The sequence below is a fragment of the Corvus kubaryi genome, unplaced genomic scaffold, assembly GCF_017639235.1.
Source record: "Corvus kubaryi isolate FWS band 111438036 unplaced genomic scaffold, C.kubaryi_AGA036_p1.0 37272, whole genome shotgun sequence".
In the NCBI taxonomy this organism is placed as follows: domain Eukaryota; kingdom Metazoa; phylum Chordata; class Aves; order Passeriformes; family Corvidae; genus Corvus; species Corvus kubaryi.
In genome coordinates this window covers 2,917,273-2,937,580 of record NW_024581084.1, presented here as the reverse complement: position 1 = coordinate 2,937,580, position 20,308 = coordinate 2,917,273, and the positions used below count along the sequence as shown (strand labels likewise).

General features: G+C 60.8%; 3 protein-coding genes across 9 annotated transcripts; 1 reads left to right on the top strand and 2 right to left on the bottom strand.

Annotated features, from left to right (window-relative positions):
* Window positions 1-709: 709 nt before the first annotated feature.
* Window positions 710-10,171, bottom strand: HGS (hepatocyte growth factor-regulated tyrosine kinase substrate). Of its 2 annotated transcripts, none has more exons than XM_042025641.1 (21): window positions 10,064-10,171; window positions 9,595-9,679; window positions 9,131-9,206; window positions 8,630-8,722; window positions 6,649-6,772; window positions 5,714-5,766; window positions 5,196-5,264; window positions 4,861-4,985; window positions 4,549-4,627; window positions 4,363-4,461; window positions 4,060-4,155; window positions 3,686-3,724; window positions 3,459-3,602; window positions 3,109-3,322; window positions 2,755-2,927; window positions 2,475-2,615; window positions 2,219-2,396; window positions 2,008-2,141; window positions 1,637-1,753; window positions 1,378-1,473; window positions 710-1,303 (listed from the first exon to the last, which is right to left on the bottom strand). In XM_042025641.1, exons 1-21 carry the CDS (start codon window positions 10,098-10,100, stop codon window positions 1,199-1,201), a joined length of 2,277 nt encoding a protein of 758 aa, XP_041881575.1. In that variant the 5' UTR covers window positions 10,101-10,171; the 3' UTR covers window positions 710-1,198. The 2 variants fall into 2 exon arrangements, with proteins under 2 accessions (XP_041881575.1, XP_041881576.1); XM_042025642.1 differs by having other exon boundaries at window positions 3,109-3,319.
* Window positions 10,172-10,185: 14 nt separating this feature from the next.
* On the top strand, window positions 10,186-11,486 carry ARL16 (ADP ribosylation factor like GTPase 16). The gene is made up of 5 exons (XM_042025657.1): window positions 10,186-10,306; window positions 10,417-10,472; window positions 10,562-10,675; window positions 10,882-10,997; window positions 11,151-11,486. Exons 1-5 carry the CDS (start codon window positions 10,222-10,224, stop codon window positions 11,320-11,322), a joined length of 543 nt encoding a protein of 180 aa, XP_041881591.1. The 5' UTR covers window positions 10,186-10,221; the 3' UTR covers window positions 11,323-11,486.
* Window positions 11,487-13,400: 1,914 nt separating this feature from the next.
* On the bottom strand, window positions 13,401-20,299 carry TMC6 (transmembrane channel like 6). Of its 6 annotated transcripts, none has more exons than XM_042025640.1 (21): window positions 20,124-20,299; window positions 19,302-19,381; window positions 19,054-19,172; window positions 18,591-18,722; window positions 18,319-18,477; window positions 18,098-18,203; window positions 17,903-17,999; window positions 17,559-17,813; window positions 17,199-17,389; window positions 16,980-17,118; window positions 16,686-16,841; window positions 16,348-16,523; window positions 16,117-16,198; window positions 15,703-15,800; window positions 15,455-15,550; window positions 15,233-15,308; window positions 14,847-14,980; window positions 14,327-14,503; window positions 14,060-14,138; window positions 13,839-13,917; window positions 13,401-13,617 (listed from the first exon to the last, which is right to left on the bottom strand). In XM_042025640.1, the coding sequence occupies exons 2-20, from the start codon at window positions 19,355-19,357 to the stop codon at window positions 13,846-13,848; spliced, it is 2,400 nt and encodes a 799-aa protein (XP_041881574.1). In that variant the 5' UTR covers window positions 19,358-19,381; window positions 20,124-20,299; the 3' UTR covers window positions 13,401-13,617; window positions 13,839-13,845. The 6 variants fall into 6 exon arrangements, with proteins under 6 accessions (XP_041881574.1, XP_041881568.1, XP_041881569.1 ...); XM_042025634.1 differs by having other exon boundaries at window positions 13,448-13,617; window positions 15,233-15,347; window positions 19,302-19,518; window positions 20,124-20,274; XM_042025635.1 differs by having other exon boundaries at window positions 13,448-13,617; window positions 15,233-15,347; window positions 19,302-19,392; window positions 20,124-20,274.
* Between the last annotated feature and the right edge of the window lie 9 nt (window positions 20,300-20,308).

Genomic DNA, 20,308 nt, shown 5'->3' with positions numbered 1-20,308 from the left:
AGCGGCGGCAGCAGCGCCCGGCGGGCGGCGGGCAGCGCGGCGGGCAGCATGGCGGCCCCAGGACACCGAACGCTCCGCCCCGGCCTCCCGGCGGGCCCCGCGCCGCCGCTCGGGCCGGGGTGGGCGGCGCCCGGTACCGATAGAGAGCCAATAGTGATAGAGGTAGGGCAAACCGATCTGCAGTGGGAGTTGTAGGCAAAATCGGGCAGAATAGAAAAGCGAGATCGATCATAATAAATCCATTACTATTTATAATTATCAGTTCTAAAAAAGAGTAGAAAAAATTTCATTTGCGAAGGAACAGAAATTACTTCCTCTCCAGAATGCTTGGAAGGAGAATTGGTTATATTTCTACACTGTACACGATGGTTAATGGTAAAATTGAAGCATGAGTGCAAACTAAAACAAACAAAAACAAAGTCTGAAATCCTTGTCATTTTACCTTTTTGACTTTCACTAATTGCAGTAATTCACTCTAAGGCTCCATAAAGCTTAATAATTTAGGACTATGTATCTACAGCATAGAAACATTCTAGACTCTGTAGAGTGGAAACTTATGTGGCCAAAACTGAAATGGAGCTGAAGCTGGCCGGTACTGCGAGGGAAAGTACGAAGGGATCCGCACCCTGGAGCTGCCGCCACCCCTTGGCAGCCACAGGCGCCGGCCGCTGGCGGGATGCCCGCCCCCGCCCAGCACACGAGGCCGCACTTCGTTCCAACGCTTTATTGTCACCGGTAGCGCTCGGTCTCCCCTGCGAGGGGCGGGGACGGGGACAGGCCCGGCCCAACGAAGGGCCCCGGGCCCGTGAGGGCGCTGCGGGGAGCGGGGCTCAGCAGGGATGGGGCAGAGCTGGCGCCGGGGACCGGGCAGGGCTGGAGCGCTGCACCCTTGGGGCCTGAGCCACAAGCCCCGGGGCAACGACAGGGACAGGCCGAGCTCTCACCTGGCCCCAGGGGCCACCAGCTGCGGGTGAGTGGGTGAGCCGGGGGGCTGCTACCCCAGGCTGCAGGGCAGGGGGGGCTGCACCCCTGCCCCTTGGTCCCCAAAGCCGGTAGTAGGAGCCTATGGCCCCGCTGCCCCTGGGACATGGGGCCGGGGGACAGGACGAGTAGTCGAAGTACAGAGTGATTTCGGATGAAGAGTAGTGTTACACTGGACCCACGGGATCCCCGAGACCCCTGTGCCCTGTGGCCACAATCAGTCAAACGAGATGAGCTGGGCCTCTCCGCTGCCTGGGGGCTGTTGCCCGGGGGCAGGTGCTGGTGGGGGCTGCTGCTGGGGGGGCCCCCCAGCTGGGGCCACCTGGAACAGAGGAAACAGCTTCGTTAGCACAGATGCCCCACTGGGTCCTGACACCCTGGGCTGGTAGCACTCACCTGTTGGTAGAGAGGCTGCTGCCCAGGCAGGTAGGACTGCTGGGCTGGCAGGCTGCTCAGAGCTGTATCCTGGCCTGGCAGGGCAGACATGAGACCCTATGGGAACAAGGGAGTGGGTGTCAGAGGGGCTGGGGTACATGCAGTACCCACAGGGCAGTGGTGACAGCCCCCAGCCTCCACCAGACCTCCCTGAGGATGGCTCCATGGGCTGGAGCCCACTCATGGCTTGTCCCCCCATGCCCAAGCAGGGAGCGCTCACCTGCATGCTGTAGGGCTGGTAGCCCATGGAGACAGACTGGCTGCCCATGTAGCCCATGGTGCCCGACTGGGGTGCCTGGGAGATGGCTGGGATGCTCTGCGACTGTGAGGCTGCAGTCTGTGGGGAGAGGCTGGTGAGAGGTGGCACAGGCAGCAATGGCTCACATCTCCAAACAAGGCCCTTGTGCCCAGAACTGGATCTGACTCCAGCCCACTTCCACAGCAAGAGCAGCAGATCTGGAGATCTGGAACCAACCAGCCCCTCCCCCTCCTGCTCAGAGATCCCATTGCCGAGTTGGGGTACATTGCCCAGCCCCACAGAACACCCCAGGCCTTGTCCCAGTTGGCTGCAGGCTGCACTGCCTCACTTGCCTGGTAGCCCTGTGTGGGTGTGGGCTGGTAGGATGAATATGCAGGAGTGGTGGTGGGCACCGCCGGCCCCTGCTGAGGCCCCTGCCCACCGCTGGCGCCCGGCTGGTACATGTAGGCATTCACCATGCTGGGATCTGGGTGGAGAGAGCAGAGGTTGGAGCAACTGCCTTGGGCTCACCCCTACCCCCACAGGCTGAGCTGCCCAACGTACCAGTCCCGGTGACGGGCATGGCCGTGTAGGGCCCAGTTCCCCCTTGTGCAGCCTGGTTCATGTACACGCTGTGCATGGGAGAGCCCTCCACGGAGCCAGCTGGGCTGAAGGTGCCAGGGAAGCTGGTGGGCCCAGAGGGCTGGTAGATCACCCCACTGGCTGCGGGCATGGCCTGGAGCTGGTGGGAGGAGGAAAGCCAGCTTAAGGCCACAGTTCCTGGAACCTGACAGGGGGGTGCCTACCCCAGCAGCTGTACCTGGGCATAAGGCAGTGAGAAAGCTGGCATCTGGGCTCTCATCTGGATGGTCTGCTTCTGCTGCTCCAGGCGCAGCTGCCTCTCCTTCTCCTGCTCCTGCAGTCGCTGGATGGCCAACTGACGCTGCATCTCCAGGTACTCCTGTGGGAACAGGGCTGTGGTGGCTGGGAGCCATACCACCACACAACCCCTCCTTCCAGGGAAGCCATCCCTGCCAGCCCTGAGCTGGGCCACAGTGCAGGCAGGCCTGGAATACCCTGGACATGCTTCCCTGCCTCACCTGCTTCTTCTGCCTCATGATCTCCAGCTTCTGTGCCAGCTGGATCTGGCGCTGCCGCTCCGCCTCCTCCGCTGCACGGCGCAGCTTCTCCTGGTGCTCCTCCCGCAGCGCGTTCAGAGCCCCACGCGCATCCCGGATCTGGGCCAGTTTGTCCTGCAGGCCTTCATAGTACACTGGGGAGGGAAGGGACAGCCTCAGGAACATGGGGACAGAGCACTCAGACTGTCTCTGCACTCCACACTAGCTTCTCTCCAGTGAGACTGTGTCATGGGAATGCTGAACCCTGACACGGTGGAAGCCCTGGCTGCTGCCCACCCACGCCCAGGGCCAGCAGCTCCCCCAGCTCCCACGCACGCCTGCGCTCGTCCAGCTGGTTGAGCAGCTCCAGCAGCTGCGGGTGCATGTTGTTGATGGACTGGAAGAGGGACAACACGGCAGAGTCGTTGGTGATGCTGCGGCCTCGCATGTGGTTGCTCTTCATGCGGTTGACAAACGTGGTGACCGCGTTCTGCAGTGCCTTCAGGAACTGCTCGTGGTTCTCCTCGGACTCACCGTTCTGGTACTGCTGCTGGAAGGAAGGATGGGGCAGCCTGTCAGCTGGGACCTCCCAGTGCCAAGAGACAGCAGCCAGCTTGCAGAGCCAAAGAGTAGGGTGCTTCTTGCCCCTCGGTAGGTGCCAGACCCAGGCCCGGGTGCCCTCTTACCTCAACCACCCCAAGAGGGGCAGGGTGGGCTTCCCCAGGCTGCACAGCTGGCTCCGTCAGGGACAGGGGTGCTGACGGCGTGGGGCTCTTGCGAACCTCCTCCTGTTTCTTCTCCCAGTAGTTACGGTTCAGGTACCGAGCCAGCTGCCAGGAAGAGAAGGAAGATGAGCATCACTGACTTGCAGCAGCAAGCCTGTGCTGCAGACTAGCAGAGCCAGGATTCTTACCTCTGGGTCAATGTCCTCGGCCAAGGGAGCAGAGGAATTCTGGAAAGAGACAAACGGAGAAATGCAGTTCAGCAAAATCAGAGATCCCCAGGTCCCACACAGATGTTCAGCTCGGACCTGGCCATGTATGACCACCAGTGCTGAGCAACAGTGAGAGCCTCAAAGGGGACACAAGCTGGGAGGCAGTGGAGGCAAGTAAGTGCCAGCTGAGAACACATCTTCTTGCTCAAAACACAGTGAATGAGCAAGGGGTTGAATGGAGCAAATATTTTCCCTCAGAATGGGGATTAAATTGGACACAAGCAGGGCAGACTCGGGCTCAGGAAGTGGCCTGTGTCCAGCCACTTCATGTACAGGAGCTGCCATGGACATACCACAGGCGGGGAGTAGAGCGTGCTGGCTGGGGGAGCCGATGATGTGACAGGAGTGGGCTCAGCCTTAGGGTACATGGAGTAGGTTGTTTTCTGCCTCTGCAAAAGAGAAAATTGCCAACTCAGATAGAGTCCAGGCTTCTCCAAACCAACCACAACACAGCCTGTGCCTGGCTCTGCTTTCACCCTCTCATTCCACAGGCTTTGAGCCTCGCTCACATCAGGACATGTCCAGAGATCTGTTATGGCCCAGGATAGCTGGGCCGAAGAGCAACAACCCCTCTCAGATCCCAGCAGGGAACAAACCATTCTCTCCTTCTCCTCAGCCTCTGACTGAGACAAGGCAATAGCCAGCTGGAGTTCCTCTTCCTCTTGCAGAGCTGTCTCATCGCGCTTTGGAGGCAGCTGGAAGTGGAAAGACGAGGAGGTGGTCAGTAATGGAATAAACAAACAGGTCGGGATCACCAGATCACCTATGGGGCAGCCACTCACCTGGGACTGCTGAGAGAGGGGGCTGGTCAGGTACTCAGGGGGCAGTTCAGAGGTGGCAGCAGCTTTACCCTCAGTTTTCCTGTAGTGACAGGTAACAGTATGGACTGAATGCTCCTTCCTCTGCACCAGAGCCCAGTTCTGCACAATGTTCCAGTGGCAAACCCCACTCCCAGGAAGGAAGAGGGCCCAGCCCAGCCTGCACAGCCTGGGAAGCCCCCGTTGTGCTCTGCAGGGAGCTAGCTCCACACCATGCTTCCTCCCTCACGGTCCCACCTGTCACAGGCAAAGAAACCCACCACGAAGGGTACTGACTTGTTGAGATGCTCATAGCAGGGCTCACAGACTCTCACTTCCTTCTCAATCCCGAACTTGGGGATGGTGGAATATTTGGAGGAGCATTTCCCACAGAAGATCTGCCCGCAGGCCCGGCAGTGGTGCTGTGAAGGACGAGAGACATGAGTGTGGTGGCAAGACATTCCTTCTCCTTTAGCCAACATCACTCAGACACTCCTGGCATTTCCCTGCCAGCAGCCAGGAAACACGGTCTGTCCCCAACACACTTCCACACAGCAAGTCCTGCAGGGAGTTCTGCAAGTCCCAAGGGCTGTGTAGAGCAGGGAACCCAGAGGAGCAGGAGCAGCACCCACCTTCCGCGTCACAACGCCAAACTGCACTCGGCACCTGTGACACTCCTCTGCATCCACCCAGTCTGGAGCCTGTCAGGGTCAAGGGAAATTGCATAAGGAGGGAGGAGTGTGTCTGCACTGAGCCTTTCAGGAGCTCTGATGGCTAACAAGGCTCTCATGCCTCACGAGGGAGACTGGAGGCATTTGCAGCTCCACAGGAAATATTAATCCCCAGAAGTTATCTCATGTTCCTTAGAGATTGTGATGCTTTCCCAGTCAGTACAAGATTTGCTAGGAAAGCATCTGCACAGCAATCACTTCAGCAGTGCCCTGCTGCCACGTCCAGCCTGCCAAGCTGCTGTAGGGCCAGTGAGCAGGAGGAATGATGGGTCTGACTCCCTGTCCTGGTCAGTTCTCCCAGCAAGGCCTCCAATCCGCACAAAACGGAGGAATGCAAGACCTGCAGGTTTGGCAGGAAGGGGATGGGGAAACAGGTCTGTCCCACAGTGCCAGCTGCTCCCCCCCACCACAGAGCTCACCCTCTCGGCAGCGAACATGGCGTCGCTCTCCTTGAACTCCGGGAAGACGTGACCTGCGGGAGAGGAAACGGAGTCCCGTTGTGAGAGGAGTCCTCTGGCACAGGGAGGCCACGGTGCCTGCAAGCTCATGCTACAGGTGCGAGGTCAGCACCACCTCTTGTCTTGACCAGTACCTCCCTCTGACACACCAGCAGGCACCCCTCAGCCATGGTGTGTCAGAGGGAGGTACTGGTCAAGGGCCAATTGTTTCCCTTACACACCCACAAGGGACATCACAGGCCTCTGGATAAGGCTTATTATTTCTCAGTACATTGAACTGAGGGGGATAAAAAGCCCACTGGATGGGCAGGCAAGGCTGTGAGTCTCAGTCCTTGAAGGGCCAGAGTTTGGCAGCACCAGCTCAGGATGGGGGACTGACCCTCCAAGCTTCTGCCACTGCCTGCAGAGTTTCTGGTGCACAGCAGGAAGCAGAGGCAGCAGCGTGTCCCTGCCCTTGCTGTCCTGGGACAGAAGGGAAAATGTCACACTAACACTGTCAGAAAGTGGGAGCGTGGACCCATCCTGGGAGCAGGAACAAAAGCCTGTGAGGAAGGAACTGCCCCACAGCAAATCCCTTCCCAGAGGACACGATGACTTGCTGCCAGTCTCCCCAAGAACAGTTGCAGTTCCTGCTTTTCAGGTCTTCCTGCCAGCCCTGAGGCGCTGGGTATGCTGGAGGCCCACAGCAAGGCAGCCCCGGTCCTGGGACCACGGGACTGTCCCATCTCTGCAGCGGGATTTAGTCACCCTGAGGGGTTCATTGGGTATTGGGAACCAAGGAAGAGCTCAGTGCTGCAAGTCCGGATTTTGCTCGCATCAGGCAGGGAACTGCCAAGGCTCCTGCAGAGCAGAGCTGCTTCATCAGGTGTCCCCTCACCTGTGACAACAGTCCTCACCTTCAACCTTCATTATCTGATAGGTGTCCTGCACCACCTTGTACTTGGGCTCATTGCGGAAGGCATGAGCCCAGGCCTGGATGAGGTATAGGATCTTACTGCGGACACTTGTCTCCACTTGCCTCTGCACAGGAAGGAGGAGAAAAAAACATCTGAGAAAATGCCCCTGAAACCCAAAGGATGGTGTGAACCCCCTGAAGAGAAGCCAGAAATACCACTCAGGAAAGACAGACTTTAGAGTACTCAGGAGAGGTAAGAGCTGTCAGAAATCTGCAGTAAGGACAATGCACAGCACAGAGGACAGACCCCTTCAGCAGCCCCCTCCAGCACAAACAACAAAACGTCCTTCAAAGCAGCACAGACCAACTGAACAGAGCTGTGGCCTTGATGCTTAGAGCAAATGCCCAGTGGCTCTGGGGCCTGCCCAGCAGCTCTGTCCACCCCCACACAAGAGCTGCCCACCCCACACTCAGAACACCATGGGACCCCCAGCTGCCCAGTACAGCACAGCCCGCCTTGCCTGCCCACTGACAGTGGTGGGGGGTGCCTGGAGGGTGCCAGCACCTCCAGTTCAGGAGTACTCAAAGCCATCTCAGGATGTGACACAGCGAGGACAGCTGGGACAGCTGCCCTTTGGAGGCAGGGGCAACTGCATCACACTTCAAGGAACTGGAGAAAAGTTGGCAAGCCTGTTCTGACCTCAGCCAGCCTCGGAGCCTCTATGTCATCAGCTGACCAAGTGATCACATCCACATGACTGGCTGTTCCAGAAATCCCCAGGAAGCATAGGAGCACTGTCAAGCTCTGATTTCAGCCAAGACCTTGGCCCACACAGCATCACTTACTGACAATTCCTGGAACTCCAACTTCTAGAACAATTGGCAAAATCCTGCATTCCATATATATCACAGCCCTGAACCTCATCAGAACGTGGACTGTTTTATCAGCATCAGGTGTTCACAAGCAGCAAAGTTCCAAGTGTGGGAGGAGAATGGGGCAGTTGTGAAACTCCTGAGGCAGGCAAGGACTGAGAAAACCACAAAATCCCTGGATCTGATCCGATGTCCTCAGCCCTCGGAGCAGCTATGCTACCACACCTAGGTGTCATGCTATGGCAGTGTTCCTGCCTCAGGAGAAGATCCTGCATGGAGACTGAGTCAGCCCTAGCAGGAAGGTGGCAGGAGAGACACCCTGCTCGGTGTGCAAGGTGACAGGACTCACACAGCTCATCCTCCAAGGATCTGGGTCACCTGTTTGTTTATTTCTGGTGGAAGACAGCAGCTGTAAGGAAGGAACAGTATGATGCTAACAAGCTCTTGTCTGGGCATTGCTGTTCTGAGTTGGGAGCTGGAGACAGTTCTCATTTCCACTTCACTCATAGAATTCCCCAGTCCAAGGACACATGAAGCTCCAGCAGGTATCAGACTGGTGATAGCTTGTAACAACAACCTGTCAGTGCCAGCAGCCATGGTCACATCCTGCAGAGCTCCTGAACAACTTGACATGCCAATGAAATGGCCGTGACACAGAGGAAGCTCCAGTTGGTTTCTCCTTTGTTGCTTTACCTGCCTATGTGTCTCACATTGTTCCACAAGAGGGAATTCACCTCGCCACTGCCCAGGTCCTTGGTACAGGTGCCAGGCTATCACCCGGTTTCCTTTGCTGTCCCAACCCAAGAGTTGTATCCAGGAGCCTTTACCATGGAATGGCCAAGGCCTCTGCAGCACTTTCCTGCCATTTCACAGTACAGACAAACCTCTGCTCCCACCACATTTCCTCTTCTCAGAAGCCCTCCTTCACTGTCTACATCCACCCCTTCACACCACATGACAGTTTGCTCTTTTCTAAAGCGCATTTCCAGTTTCCCTTCTGCTCCTTACCCAAAGGGAATACAAGAGATGACACACACATTTCTTCCTGCTGCTGCTGCTTTTCCACAGGAAAAAAAAAACCAAAAAGATAGTAAAATAAACCTATTTACCTTGAGTATTTCCTTCAGCTCCTCCATGGTCTGTTTATTGGCCACCTCGTCATGGACTGTTTGGCCACAGTTTTTAACCACCGACTCCATGACCTGCAAGGGCCAAGGCAACATCAGCCCACAGCTTCCTGCCTCCCCTGCAACTTGTGGAGGTCCCAGTACACATTACAGGCTGAACATGGGGCACTACTTAAGCAATGAGGTGTGTTGGGGCCATGTCAATCCACTCCCTGCACTGTGAGCCAGCTGTCCTTCACCTCCATGCGGGGCTGGGGGACTCTGCTCTGTGGAAACCAACCCCAGGGACAGCAGCCCCAGTCTCAGCTTTGCCTGTTCCAAAGCCGAGATGGAACTAAAGCATGAAGGCCCTGGGCTGATCATCCCAAAACCTCTGTGCCAGAGTCAGGAAGAGGCTGGCTCCATGCTGTGCTGCAGTAACCTGTGCAGTCTGAAGGCAGGTAGTAAGAAGCCCCTGTAGTGCTCCCAGCCAGGTGCCGTTACCTCCAGCGCGTACAGGGCCACGTGGGGATTCTTGTCATTCACTTTTTTCTTGATGGCATTGACGGCGTATTTCGCTCTGGGGAGGGGAAGAGGAGATACATTCTCAGGGGATCAAGGATCTGAGGGGAGATCCCACCCGCTGCTGACAACCCACCAATCCCCACCCTGACATGAGGGCTCAGTTAGCTCAGAGGTACATGATTCACTGAGTAAAACTGGGAAGGAATCAGCACATTCAAGCTTGAGTTTCAGGCCAGGGGTAATCGGCAGCTCCCAGGGTCCGGGAAGCACACCAGCACATCAGGATGTGCTCTACAGCCCCTCTGATGCTCTTACGGAAGCGTATAATGAGACATGTGCTACCACGGGCTGCCAGGTCCGAGACCCTCGAAGGGTCTCCTTCCTTGTGCAGGCAGGCAGGAGAGCTGTGCCCACAGCACGTCCGAAAGCCCAGGAGCACTCACTGGGTGTCTCCCTGACGGATCATGTCGCAGATCTGCAGGATGGATTCCCAGTCTGTCTCCAGCAGGAGCTGGCTCGTGGCCTTATCTGCAATGAACAAACCCATCAGGCCGCCGTGAGCCGCGCTGCTCCCCCCGCTGCTCCCCGCGGCTCCGCTCCGCCACCGACGCGTCCCTGGGAGCGCTCGGGGCGTGGCGCTGCCCCGAGGCTCGGGGATAAACCCCCGATTTCACCCAGAAAGCACCAACCCTCCCGCTTCAGACACCCCGGGGCGCTCGGTAACCTCGGCCCCGCCGCTGCCGCTCCTTCCGGGCGGCACCGGGCTGCGGCACCATGACCCAACCCGGCCCAGCCAGTGCCGTGCTCTGGGCCCGCCTGCTCCCGGGGCCGAGCGCTGCGGACCCCGACCCGGCCGAGCGGTGCGCCCCGACCCGGTTCCCGTCCCGCCCGCCGAGGGAGCCGCGTCGGTACCGAGGAGCCGCTCGAAGGTGCCGCCGCCGCGCCCCATGGTGTCCGCCCGCCACCGGCCCGGCCCGCTCGCTCCGGCCCGGTCCGGCCCCCGCCCCGCCGCGGCCCTTCCGCTTCCGGCTTCCGCCGGGGCGGTGCCGTTTCCGCGGGGCGGCTCCGCGATGGCCGCGGGGCGCTCCCCGCCCACGTTCCTGCTGCTGGGGGCGGCGGGCGGCGGGAAGAGCCTCCTGGTGCGGCGGCTGCGCCATATCCGTAGGGCACGGGGGCACCGGGGAGGCGGGGAGGGACGGACCAGCGAGGGGCGGGCCGGGTCCCCGTCCCGTTCCTGGAGCCGCCGTGTCCTTAACGCGAGGCACAGTTGAGCGCCGAGGAGCCCGCGGAGCTGGGCGAGCCCCCGGCCACGCTGCCCACGGTAGGTGGGGCCCGGCGGGGCCGAGGGGCACCGGGACGGCCGAGGGGCTCCGGGGCACGGCCGCACCCAGCCGGGCGCCTGTCCCGCAGGTGGGCACCAACCTGACGGACCTGCGGCTGCCGCGGAAGGTGACGGTGCGGGAGCTGGGCGGCTGCATGGGCCCCATCTGGCCCAGCTACTACAGCGAGTGCAGCGCTCTCCTGGTGAGCAGCACTGGGAACCCGTCCCGGGGCCACCGTCCCGAGGGATGAACGCGGACGCGGGGAGAGGGCCTTCCGGGGCTGGGGTCGGTCGGTCCCCTCGGTTTCGCCTCGTGGTGGGATTTCCCTCCTCCGCGTCTGCTCTGGCCCAGCCCGGCCCGGGGTTGCTCTCGGCACACCCGCACCCCGCTTTGCCTTCTTCCCTCCAGTTCGTGGTGGATGCCTCCAACCCCACCCAGGTCTCCTCGTCCTGCATCCAGCTGCTCTCTGTCCTTTCTGCAGCGCCACTCGCCTCTGTGCCCGTCCTGGTCCTCTTCAACAAGATGTGAGGAAGAGGGTTACCCGGAGGGTGGGGGTGCCAGGGAGCAGCAGCTGTGCTTTGCTGCACTTCCCAGGCTGGAGACCCCTGAGCCAGGGCTGGGCCGGGCAGGGGAGCCATCGTGGTTGGCTGATGCAGCCCCCCCTCTCCCCATTGCAGTGATCTGCCCTGCTACATGTCGCTGGTGGAGATGAAGTCACTGTTCCGCATGGAGGACATCGTGTCCTGTGCTACACAGCCCATCACGATGCTGGAGACCAGTGCCCGCGATGGCACCGGCCTGGCCGATGTCCTGCAGTGGCTTCGGACCGCTCTCAAAGACCCCTCCTGACCCCAACCCTGCCAGGTGGCAGCCCAGGACTGCTGTCACGGAAGGAGGTGGCGAAGGAGCAGCTGCCCTGCCTGGGGCTGGGAGCAGAGCCCAGGACAGTGCCTTGGGCTGTTGATGGACTGGATCCCTGTGGGACTTCACAGTAAAACTCCCACCAAACTGTCTAGACTGGTGGCTGCCCTGTGCTCAGGGGGAAAGCCTGGGCTTTTGGGGAAGGGACAAGCAGAGGCCAGATTGTGCTGGCACTTCTGGGCACAGGAGAGGCTCCTGCAGTGGGGCTGGAGGCTGCAGCAGCACCTGAGCTGAGCTAAGCACGGCAGGGGTGGGTAAGACTCCCTGGGTTTAAGACTGAGTGCATGTGGGCCTCATGCCAGCCCAGGCACAGTGGGGTGACCTGGGGGAAGGTGTGGGGGTGAGCTGGGGGAAGGTGCGGAAGGACTAGGTGACCTGGGTGGGTGTCAGGAGCTAGGCCAAGGCCAGTGACTGGGGTGCTTCAGTCAGGGATGTCTCACAAGCTGTAGCAAGTGCCAGCCCACAGCTGCTCTCCAGCGCTCGCTTGGGCTCAGGCAATCTCAGAATGGGTGAAATTGGAAGAAGGGACCACAGTGGTTCATCTGGTCCAGTCTCTCTAGTCAAGCCGGGTCATCCCAGAGGACATGACACAGGATTGCATCCAGACAGTTCTGGACTATCTCCAGTGAGGAAGATACCACACCCTCTGTGGGCAATTTGTTCCAGTCTGCAGTCACCCACACAGGGAAGTTCTTTCTAATAGAACATTATAGAATGTGCTAAGTTGGAGGGGACCCATCAGGATCATATTCAGGTGGAACTTCTGTGCATCAGTTTGCCTGTTGCTCTTTGCCCATTGCTGGGCACCATGGAGCAGTGCTTGGTCCATCCTCTGACACCTCCCTGCTGACAGACCATGAGGCCGCCTGGCAGTTGTCTCTCCTCAAGTCTGAACAGGCCCAGCTCCCTGAGCCTGTCCTCATTAGAGAGATGCTTCAGTCCCTTCATCATCTCTGTAGCCTCTGCTGGACCTGCTCCAGGAGTTCCATGTCCCTCTTGTCCTGAGGGGCCCAGAGCTGGACACAGCACTCCAGCTGTAGCCTCACCAGGGCTGAGCAGAGGGGCAGGATCACCTCCCTTGACTTCCTAGCAATGCTTTTCCTAATGCACCCCAGGAAGAGATGGGGCTGTATAGAGAACCTGCCCTGTGCCCACACCACTAAGCAGTGTCTGTCTGTGCTGGTAACTTGCCCTGTGCCCACGCTGATGGCCTGGCCCAGCCCAGCTGGGCAGGCAGCTGCCTCACCCGGCAGCCCTGGTGCCAAGTCATAGGGTAGGGGTGGCTGCCCGCGCCTGGCACATGCCACAGCACACCCTACCCTGGGCCTGTCAGTGCTGCGGCACCAGGGCAGCTGCCATAGCAGGGCCTGGAGCTGCCAACAGCATGACATGGAGAGGAGTGGCTCTTGGTGCTGGGGGCTGCAGATACTGCACCGTGATGGTGAGTGGCAAGTGGGGTGGCAGTGGCCTTTGCTCCAGCAGTGTGGGCTGAACTGAGCTCTGCCCCAGGCATCCCCGCGGTGCCAAGAAGCCCGAGCACACCCTGACACTGCTGCTGAGTCACCACCACAAGCACCGCTGACACACCAACCCCACCTGCCCGCTTCCAGCCCAACAGGTCCAGACATCAGCCAGAGCACTCCTGCACAGCAGCACTTTAATGGGCCAGGTCACCTTGAGCCCACACGGTCCCTGCCCAGCCCAGCACTCAGCATCACAGTGGTTCTTCCAAGTCTGTCCCACCAGCCAGTGCAGTGGGTGCAGGGCTGCTGGGGGTGGCCCCGTGACCTTGTTTGTGGGACTGGAATCAGCCAGCTGCTCTCGCACTGGGCTGGAGCTGGGTCCCCAAAGGATTCTGAAAACAGTGCAGGGCACACTGGCAGGAGGGAGAGCTGAAGAGCTTTTCTCTGCAAGTAGTGACCAGCCATGGAGCAGGGCTGTGCTGGGAGGCAGTCCTGCACGGAGCTGTGCCCTGCTGTGACAGCAGCCCTGGTCCTGTACCTACTGCACCCCAGCAGCTCCAGGCAGCAGGAGCACCTGCATCCTTTTGATGCAGCATTCCCAGTGACATGCCCCAATGGGTCCTTGGCCATGGCAAGAAGGGAGGATCTTCCTCAGCACTCCATTGTCCCCCAGCTTCCAGCGCTGTGTTGTGGTGGACAGATTCAGTCCCAGCTGCAAGCAGAGTCCATTCCATCCCATTCCTTCCTGTGGGGCTTGACACTAAGAGGACAGAGTCCCTAAGATCCCATGTGGGAGAGGAGACTCTTAAGTGTCATCTCCCTCCTTGTCCCACACCTGCCTCCATCCCCTTCCCTGTCCCTGGGTCACAGCAACACCAAGGACCGTGCATACCTTGGGACAGGCAGAGGAACATCTGTGCACCCGGCTGAGCTCTGGGTGCCCTGGCAGCCCTGCCCCACTGCCCTTCATGCTGGCCTCACCTGGGACTCAGGAGCATCTGTCTCTCTGCTTGTAAACGCAGTGAAGCTTCTCAATGAGAAATATCTTATCTTCCCCTTCCTGCAATGTCACAGACAGTGCAGTGAGCAGCAGTGGGGTGGCTCAGTGGTGGTGCTGATGGGGCCAGAGCCCGAACCAGCAGTCCTGGGGCTGGACCAGGCTTATGAAGCAGCCGAGATGGGCAGGGGCAGTGCTTACGCACCTTGGCAATCTGCTCCTGGAGCAGGCGGATGATCCTCTGGCGGCCTCTTACCACCTGGATGTTGAAGTAGATCACAGCTCTGCAATGACAGCAGGATGGGATGGTGGCAGCCAGGCAGGAAGCTGAGGGACACTGTGCCCCTGGCACTGGGATGGGCCACAGGGCTGCGGAGTGACACCTTGGCTCCCAGCCCCACTCAGGGCTGTGGCAGCAGGACTCTCAAAGCGAGGGCCCAGGGTTCAGCCTTGGGCTCGGGTCCATACTCACATCAGGGCCACGGATGTGAAGAACAGGAGCCAGGTGTTCTCCAACAGGTGCTGGTAGACCCAGGCAAACCAGGTGATGTTGGGGTTGGACTTCTCCAGCACTAGCACCCACCTCTTCCCTGACTTGTAGATGGTTTCCAGCCCCCGGAAGGGACCGCAGGTTTCTGATGGCTGCACCCTGAGCAAGCAGACCAACAGGGCGTTCAGAGCAATAAGCAGCCCAGCAACTGCTGCCCCCAGCCCAGGGCACTGCCTGTCTCAGCCCTCCAGGGACCCAGCCTCACTGTCCCCAGCATCCCCAGGGCTGGACAAGGGGGTCCTCATCCCTGCATCCTGCACCAGGAACAGCTGGAAGAAGTGAGCACAGGCCAGTAGACGGGAAGCACATCCCTTGCCTGGGGCGGCACCTCATAGTCTGCAGCTGGGGGATGCCAGGGACAGGGGCCATGGTCTCCCCAACCCCTCCTTCTTCAGGCAGCCAGGGGTCCTGTGCCCTGAGCCGTGGCCTCGTGGGTACTCACGACCAGATGGTGTAGGAGAGGAATGCAGCTGCACCCAGGAAGGAGGGGAAGCACAGCAGAGTGATGAACATGGTGCTCATGCGTGATGCTTGCCAGGGCTTGCTGGGGGACTGGCAGTTCCACATCAGGCTGGTCTGTGGACAGGGAGCAGTCCTGCGGGCTGCCAACTCCTGGAGGGCAGTCCACACCCTGCTGTCCCCTCCCTCCCACCCACTGGGAGCCAAGCGAGCTCGGGGACATCCTATCCCCAGAAACCCCCACTCAGTCCCACCAGCACGAGGCCGCTTCATGTGGCACCACTGCTGCAGCAGAGGCTGATGGTGACAGGGCACAGCATCACTGCAGTTTCACCCCATGGGGAGTTGCAGGGCTGGGGGGAATCACACCTTTTTGATATAGAACAACAGCAGCAGCTTCAGCATCTGCACAGCTGGCAGGAGCGGAGCGAAGAGAATACCCAGCCTGGGAGCAGGGGAAAGATGAGCTTGCCTGGGTCTGAGCCTCAGGAGAGACAGAGGTGGGCACAGCTACAGCACCCACAGGGCTCCTGGGAACTGCAGGTCATTTGCCAGCAGAGGAAGGAGCCACAGAAGGCAGAAACATCTCACCAGGTCAGGGTCTGCCCATAGATCAGCTCCAGCACATTTCGGGCGATATCAAACTCTGGCCTCTGCTTTGTCTTCAGCTTCTTCTCCAGGATTAGCCTGGGTAGAAGTGGAACTCTGCTCCCACACTGCCTGGGGGGACCTCACACCCCACCTTCCCCTCTGATGGCAGCAGAGCCTGGGTGCACCGGAGAGCTGGGACCATGCAGGGATGCCACACAGGTGGGGGGCCATGTCTTGGGGCACGTTACCTCCAGATCAGCTCCCCGAAGAGCATGTCCAGCAAGGTGAATATGAAATCCATCACCATGAAGCGATACAGGTCCTGCCCCACACACGTCTCCCAGCACTGGGGAGACAATCAAGTGTGGCACAGAATCACAGAATAGCTTGGGTTGGGAGGAACCCTAAAGCTCATCTCTTTCCCCATCCTGCTCTGGGCAGAGACACCCTTCCACTAGACCAGGATGCTCTGAGTCCTGTCCAACCTGGCCTTTAACAATTCCAGGGATACCCAGAGCTTCTCTGGGAGCCTGTGCCAGAGCCCTCACCACCCTCACAAGGAAGAATTTCTCCCTGATATCTAGTAAAGAAGAAGCCACCAGCTCCCTGCACAACCCCAAGCTCAGCCCAGCCCTCCATGGCTCTGGGGCAGTGGTGCTGACCTCCTCTGCTGAGCAGGTAACACTCCGGCTGAGCCACTGGGAGCACAGCAGGATGAGAACCATCGTCTTCAGGATGAGGTTCCTGGGGAGCAGGAACAGTGCCAGAAGCTCCTGAGCCCAGGGGGTGGAGGGGCCAAGCCCCAAAGATGGGGTGCCTGGCCCCAAAGCCTCCCTGCCTGTCATAGGCGCAGGTGCAGCACGCTCCATCCACCAGGGCCCCAGCCAGCCCACCTGATGATTGCCACGTAGACCTGTGTCACCGGGGAGTCCTGCTTCTCCCACATCGCCAGCAAGTTGAACAGGCGGGGCATCAACGCGTTGAGGAGGGACACCACAAGGGGCAGGACCAGGAGAATGGCTTCTTGCTGCCATCTGCCACTGCCCTGTGCTTGTTGCTCCTGCTGAACCTGGTGAGCAGGTACTGGGGTGAGTGCACAGCTGTTGGCAGCCAGGTGTGGTGTCCTTGGGGAGAGCAGCAAATGCCCAGGCCAGGAGCAGAGCTGCAGTGGGGCTGTCCCTGCCTCTCCCCCCAGTATCCCAGCCCTGTCCCTCTGACCCCAGGCACTCACCATGTGCATGTGCTCCGAGAAGTAGTGCACAGCCAGCACGCAGCCTGACACACAGCCCAGTGCCAGGACCCAGGCCAGCAATATCACGATGCAGTGCCCCAGGCACTGGCAGCAGCTCCGGGAGCGGGAGCGGGAGCGGTGCTCCACCAGCAGCTCCTGAAGAGAGCAGTGGCAGAGCTGCCAAATCCGCTTTGGGTCCAGAGCAAGGTTTCATCCCACTGCACCGTGGCAGGACCCCGAGGGGTGATGGACAAAGCACTGGTGCAAGGTTGGGGTCTGGGATGTTTTGCTCACCTTCAGCTGGGTGCAGATGTTCTCACACTGCAGCTTCACCGAGCGCCTCTGGATCACCTTGAAGTCCCAGGCGCAGAAGACTTTGATGGCCAAGTCCCCCATAGAGCTTCTCACGCTCTCCCGAAAAGAGCGGGACACACTGCAGTGAGGTGAAGGGCATCAGGGATTGGGGCTGGGTGAAGGGGAAGGCTGGCAGCGCCACAGGTGCTGCTGACCCACCTGTACACCAGCAGGATGCAGGTGACAAGGAAGGAGACCCCAATGCTGAACAGGTAGGCCAGTGGCAAGTTGTACGGGAACAGGGGGGCTGCGAGGGGGCACATGCTGCCCTTAGGACTGGAGGTGCAGGGGTCGTTTAGGGTGACGTTCCTGTAGTAGCCGTAGTACAGCAGCGAGTGCGTGAAGTAGCCCTGCAGGAAAGCACACCATGGGGCCCGCAGCTTCCTGCTTAGCCTGGCACCTCTGTGCCAGCCTCAGGGACACAGAGCCTTGGGCTGGGGTATTATTGCAGTGGGAAAGTGGGGCTGCCTCCCAGGCTTGGAGCAGCCCCTGATCTGGGGTTGCCTGGGCCATGCTTACTCCTCCTGTGAGGAGCTCGAGGCCGGTGAAGGGCTGGGGGCTGACTGATGCAGGGGGGTACACAGCCTGCAGGACCACCACGAAGGCCAGGAGGATGAGGAATGAAAAGAAGTTGAACATAAGGAGCATCTTGAGGAAGAGGAAGTAGGAGAGGACACTGGAGCCAAAGCGGCCCCCAATCTGCTTCAGGGCATAGTGCCAGGGTTGTGCAGTGCGGAGCAGGGAGAGGATCCTGTACCAGAGACCTCGGCAGCCCTGGGAAAAGGAAAATGGGGAGAGCAGTGGGGCTGGAGCCTGCACTGGAGCCCTCACAGCCTCTGTGCAGACCTGTGCCCCTGACTTACAAGGATGACGTAGACCTTGGACCAACCACAGGGTGAGAAGGGGGCCCTGTGATGGGTGCGCTGCCTCAGCGGGTCCCTCTGCCTGCTCAGTTGCCGCCTGCCCAGAAGAGAGGGGTGTCAGAGGGTACCACAGGTCCTGGCACAGCTCCGGCTGTGGGAGTCCTGCCTCGCTGGTGCTGATGGATGGGGTCCTACCGGAGGATGCGTTTCTCCGCCAGGCTGAGGGGCATGGTGAGCAGCATGTGGCTGCACTGGCTGGGTGAGACGCTCAGCAGCTCCTTTACCAGCAGGCGCCGCTTGTCTGCGGCACAAGGGGCTCAGTGGGACACAGCTGGCCAGGTCACAGCATGCCTGTCCCTAACCCAGCGTAGGGACAGTGGCCAGCACTGCCTTCTCACACACTGGGGGACCCTCACCTTCCAGCGTGGCCCTGGTGGGGTCAGTCTCCAGGTCATACTGGCGCAGGCTGGGCCGCGCCGCGCGGCAGAGCTGCTGCAGGGGTGGGCGGCTGCTCCGGCGCCGCAGCCGGGCCGTGCGGTTGCAGTACTGGGAGATGATGGCCCCAAGGTTGCGTCCTGTGGATCAGAGCAGAGCAGGGCTCGGGCGGCCGTGGGGGACCAGGCAGGCGCAAGAGCTCTCCAAGGGGCTCTGGGACCTGGGGAAGGGTGGGAAAGTGGGTGGCACCTACCGATGGTGCGGCTAGGCATGCTGGCCAAGATCTGCAGGGAGGCAGAGGAGTAGCTGGGGTGCTCCTCACCTTGCCCAGGCTCTGGCCAGGCTCCAGCACAGGCATCTGGAGTAGCCAAGCAGGCTGGAGACTCTGGGAGGGGGAAGGCAGAGAATGCAGAGAGCCCATGGCTCATCCCTGTTTCCCTGCTGCTCTGCTCCAGCACAGAGGCTAGGTGTGTGCCCTGGTGTGTGCTTTTCCCAGAGTACCCCCTTCTCCAGGGATGCTTTCTGTGTCCCCAAGATCTGGTCTGCCCTGGACTGCCCTGCTCTGCACTGGTCAAGGCATCAGCAGGCTCCTACGAATGCTTTGGCCACAGCACTGACATGTGACACCGCTGGCCCAAGCAGAGTCAGGGCCGGGAGATGGCCCTGGGCACACACATTGTCCCCAACCTGCCCTGGCTGAGGCTGCAGAGCTTTACCTCTGTCCCTCTCCTGCAACTCCAGCTCCAGACCTGCCTCGATCAAGCTGCTCTGCTCCAGGATGAGCTGGTGGAATGAGGTGTGCAGGGCTCTCTCGTTGTCCGGACTGGGCTCCTGGCTGCAGGGACACAGGGACATGGTGGCACGGACACCTGGTGCCTGCAGGGCGTGGGGTCGTAGCCTCGTGCCCCTGGGATGCAGGACCCAGGGCACGGCAGGGCAGCGGGCGGGGTCAGGTCACACTCACCCATCGCTCTCGGTGCCCTCGGGGACGTGGAGAGTGATGGAGGGCGGCTGGGACATCCTGCGGGCCCGAGCGGGTCCCTCCTACACGGGCCCTGCCACGGTGAGCAGACGGGCGCCACTGGTGCCGGCCCCCGCCAGCCCCCGGTTTCCGCGGCTCCCCCGGTTTCCGCGGCTCCCGAGCGCTGCCGGCCTGCGGGACTGGGATGGAGCCGGAGCCGCTGCGTGCGAGGTCGGGGGCAGGGGTGAGCGCGACGTCTGCGGGGCTAAACTGGGACTAACCCTGGGTCCAGCCCAACTCGGCGTCAGGAAGGAAGAGAGGGCGGATAGGGCGGTACCGCCGCCGAGCGGGTTCCGCCCGCCGTCCCGGGACCCTCCGGGGCAGGCACGGAGCTTCCGAGCACCAGTCCCGGAGCTCGGCTTGGGAAGGGCCCGGACTGGCCCTAAGAGGACACATCGGGGCAAACACCCCCGTGCCCCGCACCGTGTTCCCCTGCCCAGTGCTGTCTCCTTCCTCCCCTGCTCTCCCTCCTCCACCGCCCTCGGGCTCCGCAGCCTCCCCCGGGACGGGCTAAGGCTGCTTGGGGCAGGTGGCCGCCCCGGGGCTCCCCCTCAGGCCCCGCTCGCCCGATACCGGGAGCCGACGGAACGCTCCCCGGGGCTCCCGCCGCCTGCTGTCCGGGCCGTGGCTCGCGTGGGTGCGGACCCGCGGGGACGGCGGGGGCTACCGAGCCCTGTCCGTCCCGTCCCTCTTGCCGCCTCCCGGTACCGGGTGGGGGCGGCGGGAGCCCCCCAAAAGTCCCCGTTTCCCCTCGGCCGCGCTCACCGGGACCCGTCGGCGGCTGAGGCGTGGGGCTGCCACTCCCCGTTCCCCGTTACACAGGGGCGGAAGGAGGGACGGAGCGGGGCACCGGGGTAAGGCGCGGGACCAGCGCGGTGCTCTATGCCCGGGCGGGGGAGCCCTGTCCCACCGGACCAGGCCAGCCCCGCCCCGCCCCGGCGCCGCCGGAC

Excerpts from the sequence above, each read along its gene's own strand:
- HGS (XM_042025641.1), bottom strand. The coding sequence starts at position 10,100 with ATGGGGCGCGGCGGCGGCACCTTCGAGCGGCTCCTCG. Across the intron at positions 3,603-3,685 it reads CCGAGGACATTGACCCAGAG|CTGGCTCGGTACCTGAACCG; the intron begins GTAAGAATCCTG and ends TCTTCCTGGCAG. Across the intron at positions 2,397-2,474 it reads TCTCACTGCCTTATGCCCAG|CTCCAGGCCATGCCCGCAGC; the intron begins GTACAGCTGCTG and ends TCCTCCCACCAG.
- TMC6 (XM_042025634.1), bottom strand. The coding sequence starts at position 19,357 with ATGTCCCAGCCGCCCTCCATCACTCTCCACGTCCCCGAGGGCACCGAG. Across the intron at positions 18,000-18,097 it reads GCGGAGAAACGCATCCTCCG|GCGGCAACTGAGCAGGCAGA; the intron begins GTAGGACCCCAT and ends TCTTCTGGGCAG. Across the intron at positions 14,504-14,846 it reads CTCTCCTACACCATCTGGTC|GGTGCAGCCATCAGAAACCT; the intron begins GTGAGTACCCAC and ends CTGCTTGCTCAG.
- ARL16 (XM_042025657.1), top strand. The coding sequence starts at position 10,222 with ATGGCCGCGGGGCGCTCCCCGCCCACGTTCCTGCTGCTGGGGGCGGCG. Across the intron at positions 10,307-10,416 it reads CCTGGTGCGGCGGCTGCGCC|AGTTGAGCGCCGAGGAGCCC; the intron begins ATATCCGTAGGG and ends AACGCGAGGCAC. Across the intron at positions 10,473-10,561 it reads CCCCGGCCACGCTGCCCACG|GTGGGCACCAACCTGACGGA; the intron begins GTAGGTGGGGCC and ends CCTGTCCCGCAG.